Here is an 18,457-nt window from a genome sequence, read left to right on the forward strand (position 1 = left end):
GGGGGGGAGGGAGGTCCCAGAGGGAGGGGATATATATATACATAGAGCTGATTCACTTCATTGTACAGCAGGAACTAACACAACATTGTAAAGCAATTATACTCCAATTTAAAAAAAACACAAACCAGTTACGATACAGGCCATTACAGAGTACTGAGTAGAGTTCCCTGTGCTATACAGCAGGTCCTTATTAGTTATTTATTTTATACATAGTAGTGTGTGTATGTCAGTCCCAATCTCCCAATTTATCCCTCCTCCACCTTAAGAATCTAAAAAACAAAAAAAAGAGTGGATATATGTACATGTATAACTGATTCACTCTGCTGTACACCTGAAACTAACACAACACTGTAAATCAACTATACTCCAATGAAAATTTTAAAAAAACAAAAACCAGTTACGATAAGCCCATGGACCTGCCTTAAGAGAGTACTGGCCACAACTTTCTCTCCCCCTGGTCGCTGCCCCAGAGCCATGTCTGTCCCTCCAATGAGCATCCGTCTGCCGTGTTTCAGAGTTTACGCACCACTGTGTCCCCGCGGCCCTCGTGGCAGGAACCGCTTCTGTTTCTTCTCTGGGTCAGTCCTCGCTCTCCCCTCCCCACCTCCACCCTTCGGTCCTTCGCACAGAGCTTCAGACATAACGCCTCCTCAATAAATATCCACTGCGGTACGTTTACCTACCCAGCTTTGGCGGCCGTATCAAGCACAAAAGTGAGGTTTAAATGTCTGTACACGTGGAAAGTGCAGAAGGAACTGGGAGCAGGGGGAGCCAGCTTGCTGGGCTCTCGGTCCAAACCTCACGTCTCCCCTCATTTTGCTCCACGAATGGGGGAGTGAGCTGAGCACAGGGCCAGGCACACAGAAAGAGCTCAAAGTCTGATCAAAGGGGAGCCGGGCTTCATAAGGCTTGGTCTCAACTCTGCACTGCAGCTGGGACCCCCTGGGCCAGCGGTGGCTCCAAAGATCAAAGCCACAGCTTCCCTAGGCTGACCTCGACCAGGTACGGGACCGTGGGGTGTGGTAGACAGAGGGTACAATCTGGAACCAGGAAGACCTGAGTTTGAATCCTGACGCTGTTCCTTTACTTGTGCGCCCTTGGGCAAGTGCATTAACAGGTCCAAGCACACCTATTAAGCCAGGATAAGAATGACGGGCTGGTGAGAGGTAAAGCGAAGGAGAGAACGGTAGAGGGTGTCCGGCCGTTCCCCAGGACGTGACTGTCCAGGAGGTAGGGCCACGTGCTCGGGCTTCTTCTCCTCCTGCCTCGTGTCTGCTGGCTTCCAAGAGCATCTAGGACAGGGTTTGGATCGCATTCCTGACACAGTAGGCACTTAGGAAAGGTCTGACGAATACGTGTACAAGAAGAATTAGTGCTGATGGGCTTTCTACAGGAAGGTAGTCAGGTTTTCAAAATAACTCTCATCTGCATTCTATTCCACAAAGAAATAGCCCACAGAATGATGAATAAACAGGGTTGTGTGCCATGCTGATGAAGAGGCTCAAAGGTGGCCTGTCCCCCAAGGGGACCAACGGCCCTCCTTGTGCCCACCCGCCATGCGGCCGGAGCCGCAGAGAGGAGCAGGGGAGAAACTCACCAAGAAGGGCGTTGTGTCCATCGTCATCCGGCAAGAACCTCTTGTCAACGGCACACACCAGGAGATGGTCCGGCAGGCTGGGGGACTTGGCGCCCACCAGGAGGAAGCCCGCGGGAACATCGATGGGCTCGCTGGAGATGGAGACGAGACGCAGGTCCTTCCCTGCCTGGCAGAACCCTAGGAGGGACGGACAGGCTCACATGCTGCCCAGCGAGGGGCTCCCACGGAACCAGGATCCACACGGGCAAAGGGGTGACAAGAGTCTGGTCTCGTAATCAGCCACCCTGCCGCTGGGCCTGGCTGACTTTCAGATTAATTCTGAGAACACTCTGAAGTACATTACCCTGACATGCTTTTCACTTACCAATCACAACCATTCACAACAATCAAGTGATTGGGAAGAATAAAAAATTTTAAAAATTAATTCATTACTCATGACGCTTAACCACATGCTGTTTTTATGACTCTCGGTGTCACCGTATAATACACATTAATGTAAAATGAAGCTCAGCAGGAAAGAAGGGTAGACCAGTGATGGTAAATTAAAATGTAGACAAGATAAATCCATAAGGGACTGTAAGCTGATGTCTTCTCCACCCTATATTTTATGTGTATGAGGCAGGGGCACATGGCAGGGATACGGGCTGAGGACCGGGTGACACTGGTGGCCTCAGAGGGGCCTCATCAGCAGAGGGAGACTTTCACTCTATACACATGAACTTTTGTATTTCAGAGCTTTTAAATATAGTTCCTATTTAAAAATTAAGTGTCCAAAAATATTTAGGAAAAAAATGAAGAAGAGGGAAACAGCTGAGATTTATTTGGATGGGCCCTTTCTGGGAATCTCTCTCCCTGAAGGCACACTGAGCCGGATGCCCTCTGGTTTTCCATCTTTAGTTATCGATAGGGACGATGAGAGTTAACGTGAACCCTGATGACCCCAAGGCCTTCCCTGCAAAACTCTACGGTACTTTAAGAAGACTCTCCTCCGGTGTATCTGCTTTACCATTTACAAGGCACTAGCTCCGAGTTCTCGCATCTGCCCCTGGGCGAAGCAGGAAGAGGCACCCACTGTGTACAGCACCAGGTGGGAGAAGCCCTGGAAAGTTCTCATTTGAGAGGTCAAGTCATTTGCTCACAGCTGCTGGGAGGGGGGGGGGTCAGGATGGAGCTTGGGGTGGTTCCCCTGCGTCATCTTGGGGAAGTTAAACCAATTCCCACAGGTGAGTTCAAGGGCCCAGCAGGTCTTTACCTCCATGACCCAGGCCCCTCCCAGTCTGCACAACAGCCCCTTCCTTCTGAAGAGCTGGAGGAAAAAAGGCCGTGGGCAGTCAATGTTCACTGTGTTCACCTGGAAATTCTTTGAAAATCACGGTAGTGACCACCGGAGAGTTTGCCATTCTCTTATTTAATTAGGCGGCCTTTTAGCTCTTGGACACCAGAAGTCCTATATCACGAAGAGCTACTGTTATCTGTTTCCCTTTTCCTGGAAGAGCAGCCCCAGGGAGGGCTGACTCCCTCCCCTGCCGGCCATCGTGCCCAAGGTCAAGTCCAGGCCCCCAGGCAGGGTGCAAGGGGCCTCCACAGGCCGTCTCATCACTTATCCAAGCCCTGCCTGGCCACCCCTCAGGCCCCTACCTACATAAACTAGTAGCAGTTCCCCAGACGGGCCGCGTTCCCACTCCTCTAAGCCTTTGCACCTGCTGTTCCTCTGTCGGGAATATCCCACTCCCCCCAGCCCTCTCTCACTCTCCTGGCTAACTCCTACCGATCCTCCAAAACCCATATAAAGGGCCAGCTCCTCCAGGAGGCCTTTCCCCAAACCCTCCACCAGCATTGGGAGCATCTCCCGTGCTCCCACGGACCCCTGCTGGCCCAGACCACCCCAACCTCCCAGCACTTTCTACACTGTGTGCAGAGGGTCTGCTCACATAGCTTCGCTACACTGGGAGCTCTTGGACCTTTTATCTCCATATTTTCAGAGCAGGGGCTCAATAATTACTTTACTCAATTAACTGACCAACTAAGTAGTGACACCTCTTGACTGGTATGGTGACGGGACAGGTGACCTTCCAACCAGCCAGCGAGTTTGCCAGGCGGGGGAGGAGCAGAACCAGAAGTGCCCTCCAAGACCCTCAAGCGCAGAGCACAGGCTCCCATCGCTGAACAAAGGTGCCACCGCACCCGGCATCTCCAAGCCTCGGGTCCTCAACGGCAAAATGAGGATAATCTTACGGACTGTACAGCGTTCCTGAGACAACGTACTGATATATCTGCCTTTTCAACAGTAAAGTAGCCACAGATGTGAAAGATTATTCCTACTCATCAATGCTGATATAAATACATGGTGGAAGCCGACCTCAGCTGGGATATTCTACTTTTTAAACGGCCGATGGAGAAAAATTAACTTTTGGATCTGAATGCATTTGTAACGGTGAGGCTGTCCCAAGAGTGACTGAGGACGGTCAGCCTGACGGGGCCCCACGCGGTGTAGCCAGTGCTGCTGGGACGGGAGGGCCCGCCTGGCCACGACCTGCTGGCGACGCGGGCACGGCTCACACCTCGGGGCCCCTCGGCACGCAGCCTGGCGGGCATCTCACCGTCCGTGGTGCAACATCCTTCGGGCGGGGGGTGCATCTGGTAGGGGTTTGGGGGGCAGCTCTGTTCCAGCCCCCCTTCCCCCTCCTCTTCTTCTTCATTGTCCACTCGGCTTCCACCTAGACGCGGGAAAGGAGAGCAATGAGCAGGGCGGAAGTGAGTACACAGCCAGTCTCGGCTCGCTGGTAACTAACCAGTCCTCACAGGTACGCTATTTAAGGAGGGCGTTACCACACTTCTTTACTGGCGGTGAAGGCCAAGGCTCACTCAGGCTGGAAGTCCTTCCCAAGGTCACAGACTCGGGCTCCAAGCCTGGCCTTGTGACTGCAAATGCAGGTCCACGTCACCTCCCAGCCCCCAGAGCCACACACGTCTGCGCGAGCAGCAGGGCTCAGTACGGACATTGCTGTCGACAAGGACTGAGCATGAAGCCTGCACACTGTAGGCGCTCCAAAACCGTCTGTGTGGGAGGAACCACGGCGTAACATAAGGCCCATTTTGCAGCTAAGGAAACTGAGGTTCAGAGAGACCCAGTGATGCAACAAGCCGTTAAGCAGCACAGCCGGAATGTTCCCAGTTATACCCAATGCCCAAGCTGCTCTTCTTGCCACTAACTGCATCGCTTGGTTTAGAACCCAAAGTCCAGTGTGAACAGCCTTTACATTGAATAAGAGAGGAGTGAAGCTCTATGCTGTTATTTATCCCCAAGGGAAAACTGGATGTATACAAACCAGAAATGCGAACACCCGAACGTACCACACTCACCAAAAAAAGCCATCCCAGAGCAGGCCAAGTGACTTTAAGACTTTAGGAGACTTTTTTTAAGTGAAATAGTATTTTAGGAGCAAAGGCAAATGTGGAAACGGCCAGGAGAGCCAGGAATTGGCCAGGAAAATCCCACTCCCCCTGTGTGTGACCTTCATCACAGCAATAAGAATTGGTCTCCCCCACAGGCTCTCAGCTCCTGGAGAGTACGGGCCCTGCCCTTATTCTGTAACCCAGGCACCCAGCAGTAATGCCTCGCACGGGAAACTACTTCCCAACTGGTCTGGGCACACACAGTTATACCTTATTTGCCCAGCCTGCTAGAGAAAGAGGGTTTCCCATCAATGAATTTACAAACTCCTTCTAGCTTCTTTTAACTTCTTTGGGTAAAAAAATCCTTCTATCTTTAAATGTCATTTAATAAATAGAATCCAGATTTCCTCATGGAATAGGGTCGTTACAAGCATCCTTAGATACACTAGGCCAGGAGACGGTTGCTTCTTCCTTTTTCGTTTCTCTGTATCCTCCTCTAGTGCTGACCCCTTTGCTGCCTTTCCTTCTACTCTCATCTTAGTTGGCTCTCACACTCTCCATCCATCCAGTGGGTTACGTGGCTTTAGGTTAATGATGAAATTGTGTGCAGCAGAAAAAGATCGACTAGGAATCTGGGAACTCGAGTTTTAGTCCTTGGGTCTGCCATTGTCTGGGTGGCCACAGAAAAGTTACTTAACCTCTCTGTGCGTCAGATCCTGCATCTTTAAAATGAGGTGGTCATAGAAGGTCACTTTGAGCTGTGACAGTCTATGTGGGGATATATGGCTCTCAGAGTTGCACAGAACATTCCAGGTGTGATTTAATCAGTACAGGGTGCTGGGAGCATAACCTCAGGGTGGTCACCATTCTAAAGGTGCCGGAAGGACAAGAGGCAGAAGAAACTAACATCTTAGGCCGGCCCAGGCCCATGACCTTGGGGAGGTCACGGCAGGAAGTGAGCAAGAATTCCTAGTGTCTCCATCCCTCCAGGACCAGAGGACACAGAGGTGGCGGGGAGGCTGTAAAACGATTACCCAGGAAAAACACAAAGGGCGTTGGAGGGATAAACTCCAGAGCCTCCTTCAGACGCTTCCTTCCTGCCATTAAGTGCAGGCAGGGATGGTTTTAGCAGAAGGTAGAGTCACGCCCAGACCCCAGGTGCCAGCCATGCAGCTCGGGTCCCCACAGGGACTCAAACCATCCTTTGGCCGTCTATGGAGTACGTGGCTTAGAAGGCTGCCTGCCAAATCAAGACTAGTCTGTAAGCCAGAGACTCGGCTCCAGGGGCTCAGGGCGGGGGGACAGCAAAGCACCAACAATTAGAGTGAAAAGGGGAGAGAAAGCCCGGGACTTCGGAGCTCTGAGGGCACACACAGGAATGTCTGCACGTTATTCCGTTCAACCAAAAAGAACAGGAATCCAGACTCTCCGAAAGAATGAAAGGAGAGGGTCTTAAGCCTCTGAAAGTCAAAGAAAGGGCTCAAAATCCAGTTGCTGCCAAGAAAGCAGGATTAAAGGTCAAAGGTCTACATCAGACATTCCAGGGTCTTTGATGGAATCCTTCAGCCAGCATCAAGCCCAAGGAGACTTCCTAACCAGGGCCAGACTAAACCAGACTGTTTACCAAGGTCTCTTGGCAGGATGAGAGCTTTATAATGGCCTGAGACAAAACCAACCGGACTGGGAGCTCAGGACCTTAAAACTCAACCACAGGAATCCAGAGGTTCCACAGCTGCACTGAACCCCATACAGTACGAGGGTCTTTGTTTTAATGTTTAGAGTAAATTTTGTTTTCTTTCCATGAGAAGAAACCGTATGACATTCTGAGTGGGTGGGATTACAGGAATTTACCTGCATCTTGTTTAATAAATAAATACTTATCCCCAAATACTGGGTTTGTATTTGTTTTGTTTGGTTGGCCTTCCTTTAAAAAAAAAAAATAACATGTAAAAGATATTTCCCCTAGAAAGAGGGGGTAATACCCTTAATTCGTAGAACAAAGTAACAAGGGCCCTCTGAATCGCCCTCACAAATACAGAAAATGTTAACAGATCAAGACGTGTTTGGGGTACCAGCACCCTGGTCATTAAAAGCATCCTTAATGTTACTGTCTGAGGAAGGACAGCAGTAAGATAAGAGACCTGATAGAGAGACAGACTGACAAAACAAGCCCTCTGCACCACGTTCTATGATGCAGAAACCAGAGGCTCAAGCCTAGTGCTTGGTTGATGGTGACATTTAGCAAATCGACAAGAGTCTCCCCCTTTTCACCAACCCCCTCCTCCATCCTCCCAGTACTAGAGAAACAAAATCTCGGAGGATTTCTCTATGCTGTTTGCCAGACATATGGGAAAATCATAGAGAGGGCCTGCTCTGGTTTTCATACCAACATGAGGGGCTGACCAAGCCGGCTGACAGCTGGCAGGGAGGCTTTGGCACTCAACATGGGGTCCCAGGCCACGCAAGCCTCCAAGCTGTCCCTGGAAAGCGCCACATGATGAGGGCAGATGAGGGCATCCCAAGGAATCAGTGTTCGGGATGCAGCCTCCCGTTTAGAGGCCAGCAAAGGTTGTCTATGGAGAGCTTCGACCCCAGGAAAAGCTGACTGGGTAACTCCAGGGCTTTCTCCCCACCTGTCCCTAGGTGAACATCCTTCAAAACGTCAAATCCATCTTCCATCTTCCCAAATCGTGGGATTTAATTACTGGTAGAGGTAAAAGCACTTTGTTGATTTTAAGGTGCCATTCGAATGTACTAAATTATTTATAATTATATTGTTCACTTATCATTAGCAACAAAGCCTTTCAATACTATAAGAAGTTAAGGATGACCTTTTAATACGTATTTCACAAAAAGTCTTTCAGCTAACTGAAAACACAGTCTACAAGAGATCCCCCAGTTATTTCTCAAATGCCCCCAATGTCACAGTAATGCTTCCTGTGCCGGAAAACCTTGGTACTTTCGACGTGAATACCAGAGAATTCTTGGGCTTCCTAATTCGTGCTTTTGATCACAATCTACTTTCACCCAGACCCAGATCCAGTTCCTTTAGGTCCTTAGCGATTGCTATTTGCAAGCTTAATTTTGTAAGGACGTTTTAAATAGTGACACAAGGAATGCCTCCCTGCTAGAAAAAGGGACTATCAGACATCACACGAGGCCCTCTGAGCCTCATTTTCCCTTATGTGCAACCGTCCCCAGCCCACCATCCCCGCCCTGCACGCACACACATATCATGATCACCCCAAGACAGGACCCGGCATACTGCATGCTTCGTTAATTAGTTAACTTTTGTTTTAAACCACAGCCCTCTTTCACTTCAAAAGCTAAGAGAAGCATGCAGGTAACTTCACGTGAAAGACAAAGTGACAAAAAGAACTTCCTTTAGCAGTAACTCTCATACTTTGGATTGCTGTGGGTTACTTTTGACATGAAAATACACGACTACAAAAAATACAAAGGAAAGATTGAAAAATACAACCAGTTTATTCTCTGGATAATTAAGTAAACCCTAAATTTAACCCCATGCCTGAAGATAATTTATTCCCGGCACATGTTAAATCTATAAGGGTTTGTTCTTGGTTTTTAACAGTTTCTAGAGGGCACTTGTAACTGTTATCACAAAGAAAAACTACCTACGCTCCCTTGCAAAGATATGGCCACAAATCACAAAGAGAAAAAATATATAACTGAGGGTCAAAAGCATGTTAAAATGTCTTACTTATTCAAGTGAGACCATCAAACCTTTTAATACGAGTATAAGTAACAAGCAATTCAGAACAGGCTAACACGGCTCTTTCTTTCTCGTACTAGTCCAATGAATCATTTTATTCCTTGCAACTTTATGGCTGAAACTTATTTTCGTTTTAGCCAAGTAAGGATGGGATGCACGTGCAACGTTCTCTTTCCTAATAATTCTGTGCTTCCAGACCCAACAGTTTCTACAGCTTCCTCAGAAGAGGAAAGAGTTTTCCAGTGCCACTGCTAACATTCTCACACACGGTAAGAGAAAGGCAAGAACGCATCTCCTACCTTCTAGAGCGGAAAGCTGCTGCTCTGCTTCCAAGTACAACTGGGAGAAGACGGGCCTGGGTACCAGGCTGTTGGAACGCAGTGAGGCCTCGATGGAGTTGTGCAGGACCTCCTCAAACCGCGTGGTCTTCAGCTGTCCAGCGTAAGAGTTTCCCATCTCCAAGAGAGGCGAAGCAGTCTTCTGTTTAAAATGGCATTTCAGTTTCAGTTAAAAAGACTGACCCCGAGCATGAAGCCCAAAGGTAGAAAGGATCCCCACTGCAAGGAGGGGAAAGGGCCGCGTATCCCCCGCTCAGCCAAGACGAGGAGCAGGCAGCTCTCAGCTACAGCTCCTGCCGGGCAATTACAGGAAGTTATATAAGTAACAGCTTTCTCTAATATAGCACTCAGAGAGCAGAGCCTGACACCTCTTAGGAGATTTTACTAGAAACTGGCTCTTAGTCATCTGCAGGTTTCACAGACCCCCCAGCTTTTCCCTGAGTGGTGATCCTGCTTTTTGAGAGACCCCAGACAAATGACGCTTTCTTTTCCTTGACTTGAAGAATAGCCCTGCGCCACTTGATGTGTGTGACGGCAGCTGACAATGCAGCGACCCATGACAACCAGTCCCCGATTTCAGGATTACGGGACTCGGTCTCCCCTCACCTTCTCAGGAGGAAGGCTAGCAAGCAGATTTCCCTCATTGCCTCCTCTGCTAAAAGGCCAATCATGAACACTTCCTCTAAAATGTTTTTAGTTTATTATGTTTCCATTAGACAAGTGATGCAGAATTACATCTGGGAATCTGGAAATTACAGAAGAGGGTGGAAAAGCAGGAGGAAAATCACTATGTCCATCCCCCAAGATAACCACTGTGATTTTTTTTTTTTTTTTTTTGGTAGCAGCTTAAGATCTAATTCACATAACACCCCATTCATCCACTATATGTAAAAGAGATAAACAACAAGGTCCTACTGTAGAGCATAGGGAACTATATTCTATATCTTGTAATAACCTACAATGGAAAAGAATACAAAAAAGAAGATATATATGTATAACTGAATCACTTTGCTGTACACCAGAAACTAATACATGGTAAATCAACTATGCCTCAATTTTTTAAAAAACGGTACAACTCAGTGGTTTTTAGTATATTCCCATGTGGCACAACCATCACACAATTGATTTTAGAACATCTGTCATCACCCCCGAAAGAAATCTCATACCCTTTGGCCGTCACCCCTAAGTCCCCAATCCTGCAGCCATAGGCAGCCACTGATTTACTTTATGTCTATAGACATATTAACAGAATCATACAGTATGTGGTCCTTCCTTCCGTTAGCGCAACGTCTTTACCACTCCTCTGTGTTACGCACGCGTCAGTACTCCATTCTCTCTGACACTTTGATGTATTCTTTCCAGACTTAATTCTCTGGGGGGCAGGAGGGAGCTGGGAGACTGTATCCACATGGTTCTAATCCCTTTATGATACAATTTTTGATTCTGTTCTTTTCATCTGACATAAACATTTCACCCAAACCTCTTACAAATGCTGTTAGAACCATTTTAATGGCTGCATCACATTCCATTGAGCGAAGGTTCAGGTATTTGCTAAGACATTTCTCTGGGATCAGACGTACGGTTAAATCCCTATATTTAGTGCTTCCTAAGAACTGGCATTTAAATGTATATTCCTTCCTAACGTTTGCTGTTTATTTTCTATTTCATTTCGTTTTTTGTTTAGATCTCCCTTTTTCTATTTCCTTTTGGTTTAATTTGTTGTACTTTTACCAAACTTCTTAAAATGACTACTTTATCATCATCTTTATTTTCCATCTTACTGCTTTGATAACGAAGATATTTAGGGCTATACATTTTCCTCTGGGTACCTCTTGTGCTGTGGCCCCTAGGTTTAGTGTGAAGTGTTCCCCTTTCCATCTCTTTTTAGACAGTTTATGATCTCCCTTTTGAGTAGGTTTAAGTTCTAAATAGTCAGAATTTGGGAGGAAGAAGGATTAGCCTTATATTATTTATTTATTTCTAATTTGTATTGGATAATCACAACTGTGGCATTTAAAAACTCTACTTTTAAAATTTGTTAAGGGTTTCTTTTTGACAGGTGCCAGATGGATTTTTACAAATATGCTGTCATATGAGAAAAGATTAAACTCTCTTCAAGGTATGAAAGTAGACTATTCAACTTTTCTACATCCTCATATATTTCATGCCTCCTCTACTATTAATGCCCAAAGTGGCATTTGACTTCAAAATAGCACAAGGTGGGGAATTCCCTGGTGGTCCAGAGGTTAGGACTCCACGCTTCCACTGTAGGGGGCCCAGGTTCAATCCCTGGTCCGGGAACTAAGATCCTGCAAGTTGCATGGTGCAGCCAAAAAAAAAAAACAAAAATAGCACAAATGCCATCCTCGACATGACCACAGGACACTGGCTTCCTGCTTCATTACAGTGACACACACACACTCGGTCACCCAAGTGGTGAGACTGGCTTCACATCCCAGGCACCTCCTTACACATCACTTTGACTTAAGATGTATATAAGAAATTCCCCTTGTCCTTGTTCTGTAGGTGGCTAAGCAATTTCAAGATGGGACCGTCGGTGCCCTAAGGAGCTCTGGTTTCCCTCCTGAGGGTAAAATGGGCCGGTGTCATCAGGTTGATTTTCTGCCTTCTGTTGTAAGAAAGGTTCAGAAGGTTCAGGCTTCCTTCTTCCAACTAAAAGTAAATGGAAACCATTAAACACTTCCTGCTTGGGGCAATAACTCCTGAGCACAGGGCCTCCCCTCGGTCAGCCCCTGCTTACAGCCTGGGGAAATGAGCTGGTGGGAGGATTGCTTCAGGAATTAGCCCAAACAAAAAGAAAGTGCTCCTGAAAGGGAGAGGGGAGCGGCTGAAGCCACCTAATAGCCTGAGTCAGAAGAGGCTCCTGGGCCCTCTGCCTTTTCTCTTGACCCGCAGCCTCCTTCAGTGCATAAATGAGGGATTACGGGCCACATGTGGGGATGCCTGTGTCCGTTTCCATTCAGGGTGGTCCATGGAAAGCTGCCGCCAATTAATAACATCACGAATGCCTCCTGTTTCTATAGATCTTTGTCTGAAGAGCTTAACGCACACAGAAAGCAGCTTTACTTCTGGCCCATTTTACCTGGAGCCCCGCAGAATGATGCTCAGTGGTTGAAAGAAATGCTCGGGGCATCCAGACCCTCCCTTCCCAAGGTCCTGGGCCGCTCACCTGGCAGCTGATGGGCACCCTGAGCCCAGAGGACTCCAGCGGTTAAGGCAGAGCAATGCCTGGTGTGGACAGAGCAGTAAAGAGGAAGAAAGAAAACTAATATCGTCCAGCTCCCGTGTGCCAGGCACCTTGCTCAATACGCTTGGTAGCCGCGTGAGGGATATTATGAAGCCCATCATAAGGATGGCAAATCCAAGTCTCAGAGATGATAAGTAACCTGAAAGAACTCTTGTTGAAAGAAAATAGAATTGGGGGTGGGGGGAAGGAGAAGGGGAAGGGGAGGGAAAGAGGGAAGGAGGGAAGGAGAAACACAGAAGGGACAAGGGCATAGATAGAAGAATGCTCACACTCAAAAAAATGGAAATTTTATGTTACAACCCTAAGCAAACATCAAAGCTTTAATGCCTAGAAGCAAATAGTGAGAGAGACAATGACCCCACTCCCGATCTAATGAGGCATTTGAAATCCTAAGTAAATGCTGGTAACTGAAGATGGGGAAGGAAACTGAGAATCGTACGACAATGCTCTGGCCCTTGTTGTTAGTCCTACTGGACCACAATCGAATGGTGTGGAAAATTCCTACTTACACCTGGCAGTGCACCAGCTCACAGACAAGACCACCTGCCAGTGAGGAGTTAGGGCTCAGAGGGCAGACAGAGCAGGCTGAGATGGAGGCCCAGCTGGGGCTCGCTGGCGTGCTAGGATCCCACAACTGTCACACGGGGAACTAAAGAGCCAGAGAGAGGACAGCCTCGCTCAGGGTCAAACACCAAAGCCAAACTCCTCCCCAAAGCCTCGTGGATCCAGGGCGACACCTGTGACCTCCCGGGACTGGGTTCTACCACTCGCTCCCTGGGAACGGCCTCTTTGCTCGTCTCCTGTTGCAGTTACTCAAGTCTGCAAACTGCGGGGATTCCTTTCCCACCCTGACACGTCACACTCTGCTGCCTGCCTTCCAAGGCCTGGCCCAGCCCCTCCCAATGCTGGTGTGTGATGCTCTTCAACCACAGAATCTGAAGCAGTGCCCATCACCGCAGCGACGACGGTCAAACCACGGGCTTCACCTTAATGCACAGGAGCCTGGTATAGTAGACGAAGCGAGCATGTGTGGCTCACCGGGCCTCGGTATTCTCATCTGTAAAATGGGCTCTTTGAAGGACTCACTGGTCATCACAGAGAGCAGAAGACACAGAGTGTGAAAGTGCTTAGCAGAGCACCTGGTAGTCAGTGCATGACCATTCATTTCTAGCTAAATCTGAACAGGCATGTGAAAAGATAAGAACTTCAAATCGTAAGTGACAAGGGACAAAAAGTGCTATAGTCCATAATTCCTACAACGTAAGGTGGGGGCAGGGGTCTTGGGGAGAATCAGTGAGAACTCAGGCGGTCCAAAGGGGCTGGTACCCAAAGTGGGCCAAAAAGGAAAGAGTAGGATATTTTTGGCCAAAAACTGGGACTAGCATTTGGGAAAGAAACAGGAGGGTACACAGGCAGGAAAGCTCCACGAATACACACATGCTCTAGAAAAAGAAAATAAGTGCATTTGATGAGTAGTAAAGGTGGCACCATGATAGGAAAAAAACCAAAGCTGAGGGTAAAAATTAGACATTGTTTTAGTAGGCAACAGCCCTGAAGCTTCAGAACTAGGGATTTATGTTGATAAAGGTGATGTTTTAAGCAGGTCAGCTGGACAGGGATGTTTGGAAGAAAATTGGAGGGAAGACCCGGAGGCAGGAGGCCTGGTGGAGATAAATTAGGAGCTTGGGATTAACTACTGTATATAAAAGAGACAAATAACAAGGACCTACTGCAGAGCACAGGGAACTCGATAGTCAATATCTCGTAATAACCTATGATGGAAAAGAATCTGAAAAGAATAGATATATATAAATATGTATAACTGAATCACTTTGCTGTACACTTGAAACAACATTGTACATTAACTATACTTCAATAAAGAAATAAAAATAAAAACAGCCTTTGCTCACTTCCTGTCTCTGTGTCACATGTTGGTAATTCTCACTATATTTCCAACCCTCCGCCAGCAAAAATATTATGACTCACTGAAGGCTCAGATGATGGTTCGCATTTTTTAGCAATAAAGTACTTTTTAATTGGGGTACATACATTGTTTTAGACACAATGCTATTGCACACTTAATAGACTACAGTATAAACATAACATTTATATGCACTAAGGAACCAAAAAATTCATGTGATTCACTTTATTGCAGTGGCCTGGAACTGAACCTGCAATATCTCCAAGGTGTGCCTATAACTATTTTGGAAGATGGGGAAAGGAAAAAGGTGGGTACACACATGTGTTTGGCGGGGAGGAGGAAAGAGGTGTGAGAACCCTCAATTCTCATTCCATGGTAAGAATGAAAAGATGGTCCAGGAATAATCAAGAAAGTGCAACATCAGTTATTATTTGTAAATAAAGCGGTAAATTCCAGAAAATTAAAGAAAAAGAAAGAATTAAGAGATGGTTGCCTCTACGTAGCAGGAACTGGAGTGGAAATAGGTGAGAAGGAGATCACTGGTTTTCAGTTTAAAGTTTATAACATTTAACTTTTTAGACTGTGTGCATTTTTACATTTATTAAAAGCTGAAGGTTACATTTTTAAAAATTAGTGAAATGCAGGCTTTATGAATATCCATTTTTATAATGGATGATGGACATCGCACAGCACCTCAGCAGGAGAGCAACTGAAGATCTTGGTGAACTACAGACCTACAGCAAAGGCAGGCCACCCTGCTAAGCATCTCCACAAGCATCACTGAATTTAATCCTAGCAACAATCCTTTCTGGTCATTATTTCTCTCCCTACTTGTATCCCTATTTTACAGATGAAGAAACTAAGGCTCAGGGAGGTTGGGAGACCTGTCTAATGACACACAGCTAGTGCCTGGTCTGGAATTAAAAGCCCATCTCCAAGAATCTCTTCCATGAAAAGTAGTATTTAAGAAGTTTGAACTAGCAGAATTGAAAAATCTCAGACATCCTCAGTTTAAAGGTTATAAACTTGTATTACCATTACCTTCTAGTGTTTTTTTCCAGTCGTGTCAAGACATTTCCCAGTTTTACAGAATGCTATGGCATTCCTCAAAACTTCTAGAGGCTAGCACTGGAGAGTCGGTCTCACGACACTAAGCATGCACACACATCCAAAACTGGACATCCTTCCAGGCTGTGTTCTCGTTGGTACTCTGGGAGCCCATAAAACCCTGCAATTATTCATAGGAGAGGGTTCTACCTATACTCACTGAACCCCATGACCGACCTTATAAAGTCCCGATTATAGTACTTACATACATAGTACAGCATTACATCCAAAGTGAACAAAAAAAGAAAATATAAAAACCTCTGTTCATATCTATTTTACCTAATCATTATATTATTTTTCAGTGTATGTTTTATAATGTAAATAATATACAGGATATACTGCAGTCCACGTATGCAATTTATAAATCAACAGACAGATATATACATATATATGAGGGGCAACCCAAGTTTGAATGAAAGAATAAGAAAACCAATATTTGTTTAGTATCTCTTTTGCGCCAGCAGTTCCGTGACAAAAGTACTATTGTCTTCATTTTGCAGGTGAAGAGACTGTGTCTGGGATTTAAAAGCATTTATTGTCTTCACATCTTTATTATTTCCTTTAGCAACAGAAACCCCAAGAACATTTTAAGTAATAATCAAAATAATAGTCATCATAACTTACTAGGGCCACTTTGTGCAGACACCTTTCTTAGTTTACATTTATCATTTATTCCATCTTCACCATGGCCCTAAAATGCACATAGCATGGTTCTCATTTTATATATTAGGAAACTGAGGCAGGATGAGATTAAGTGACTTGTGCAAGGTCTCATATTTGGGACAATTTTAGAATGTCGAATGATGGCCCAAAGCAAGGGAATCTTTGCTTTCAATGACGTCGGTGACTTCAGAAAAGGGAGCATTTTTTAAAGTTCTTGTTTTTGTTTTTGTTTTTTTAATGGTGTCCACTTGTCCAGCCATGCCAAAACTTTTGATTAGAAGAGGACTGCCTTAGGTTCTTCCTTAGTGGTACTTTACCAAGAGGGGGGGATGCCATGACGAGAAAACACAGCATCAGCAGCTGAAAGGCCCCATTTAAAAAGACACATTTCTAGCCAGACAAAGAAACCCAAGAGCATTCTAAGAATGCTACCTGAAGACAGGTCTCCCCGAGGGAGAAGGGCGAGCAGGCTCGGTGCTGCTTCAAGACACAGGCAGAACAAACAAGTAATCAGCGGGCCGGCCAGCCAGGGCCTGGACAGTGTCCGCCTCTCTGACAGCCCGAATGGCCCTTTCCTGGAGATTAAAGCAGGGATTAAACTAGACTCCAGCCCTTTCAAAGAAAAACATTCTCGTTCCAGCCTCTCCTTGAAGTGACCTTTTTCCTTTTCCTTTCTTTTTTTTAAAGAATAGACTATCAAAAGTTTTGGGGAATACCCTGGCGGTCCAGTGGTTAGGACTCCGCGCTTCCACTGCAGGGGGCACAGGTTCCATCCCTGGTCGGGGAACAAAGATCCCACAAGCCGCGCAGTGTGGCAAAAAAAAAAAGAACATCAAAAGTTTTGCCCAAGAGACAGAAAATCCATTTCACTTAAAAAGCTCACTGACACTTACTGGGAACCCTGAAGAGCTTCCGTGTCCAGCTAAACTCTGGGTCCACAAAGATTTGCCTGTTCCTTTCTGAGCACCTTTCAACTTTGCCTTTTGTCAGTCAAGTAACGAGGCACCTCTGCTTAAGCCCAGAGCTCGCACCTGTCAACAACAGTTATTGGTTCCTGGAATGGCTGGAACTCACTTCCTAAGGATGACACCCAGCTCTGTGTATCCCTGGCTGCTGCACACTGGTCATTCTGCTCATAAAAATAAAGCTACCACCTCCCCCTGCTGCTCGCCCATCAGGGCCGGCTCTCCCCCTTCCCCAGAGGGATCCTCACCCTCATCCCGTTTCCTCCAGACGTCCAGAGGCGCACATCGTTGGCTGGGTCCCTCTGTGTGTGGAGACTGAGGCCAGCGATGTGCTGGGGGAAAGCTCTTGGGTTCTCAGCCATGGTGTCGACTTAGATCAAAACCAGCAGGACTCTCAGAGAGGGCCCTGCAGGTCCCTTTGAGTTATAAGATAATAAACCCCTCAGTAAAGTTGGACTTTACCAACTTCAAACAATTTTTCAAACGCAAAAGCGTTCATAATCTGCCTGCTGGGTAGTAAAAAGCATGTACTTTGGAATAAGGCCACCAGGGGCTTCATTTATGACTATGCTTCTTTCAAGCTGTGTGGCCTTGGGCAAGTTACCTAACCTCTCTGAACCTCCATTTCTTCATTTGTAAAATGAGGATAATACGAACCACCTCCCAGAGTTGTAATGAGGGCTAAATGAACTAACATATATAGAGTTGTTGGCACATAGTAGGTGTTAATAAATTCTAGTTTTCTCTCTTAAATTGGAATTAACTGCTCCTAATTCTAATTTCTAGATGCTAACCAGAGATCTTAACTTGATTCACTGTACTCCGATAGCAATAATTAAACTTGCTTCCTTTAGGGGTACACCAATTGCAATGTGCCTATGCAAGTAGATGGCATTTCCACACTGCTTATCCCCCTTCCTCTCAAGACTTGAAGCCACTTGACAACAGAAACTATGCTAGTCAATTCTTTATTTCCCATAAATACTGCAGGTCCCGGATAATAACTCCTAAAAGGAGGCAGAGGGAGACGGAAAGGGAGAGGGAGACCACCTGTTCAAGGTTATAGTGAGGACGGCAAAGAAACGGAGCGTGGTCCTGTGTGAGAGCATCACATGGAGACTCAGAAGCCCCAGGTGTACCAAGCAGATGCATCTGAGGTTTTCATTTCAGACCCCAGGATGCCATCGCTGTTACAGTTCCAGAAAGTGTATTAGCTAATGCCTCCCTGCCCCAGGTACTACCTGAACTCACCTGATTGTTTTCCATCCCAAGCAGGGTCAGAGGGGAGCCCTTCCCGTGAGCATCAAAGTTCAAGATGTGCACTTCTGTTCTTTCCTCATGAACACTCTGCTGCCCCGTGGGCCCTGTTTGTGCCTGCTCTTCCCTGGGCTCACACTGCGGCCACCATTCATGGCTTCCTCCCCTCCACCCCCAGCACTCTGCACACACCTCACTGGGCTCCGGGTTTC

The 18,457-nt window shown here is 46.6% G+C and overlaps 1 protein-coding gene across 4 annotated transcripts in view; it reads right to left on the bottom strand.

Moving 5' to 3' along the window:
- GREB1 (growth regulating estrogen receptor binding 1) overlaps window positions 1-18,457 on the bottom strand; it is a 144,478-nt gene that overhangs the window by 60,717 nt on the left and 65,304 nt on the right. For all 4 annotated transcript variants that reach the window (XR_014235013.1, XM_082357499.1, XM_082357498.1 and 1 more), the window contains exons 2-4: window positions 9,026-9,206; window positions 4,198-4,314; window positions 1,598-1,774 (exon numbers count right to left, since the gene is read on the bottom strand). Coding sequence is in view for 3 of the 4 variants with exons in the window: in XM_082357499.1 (XP_082213625.1) it covers window positions 1,598-1,774; window positions 4,198-4,314; window positions 9,026-9,206 (475 nt within the window). In the remaining variant the exon portion in view is untranslated. The remainder of the gene's footprint in view (window positions 1-1,597; window positions 1,775-4,197; window positions 4,315-9,025; window positions 9,207-18,457) is intronic.

The sequence above is a fragment of the Balaenoptera borealis genome (genome assembly GCF_965194805.1).
Source record: "Balaenoptera borealis genome assembly, chromosome: 15".
Classification (NCBI taxonomy): domain Eukaryota; kingdom Metazoa; phylum Chordata; class Mammalia; order Artiodactyla; family Balaenopteridae; genus Balaenoptera; species Balaenoptera borealis.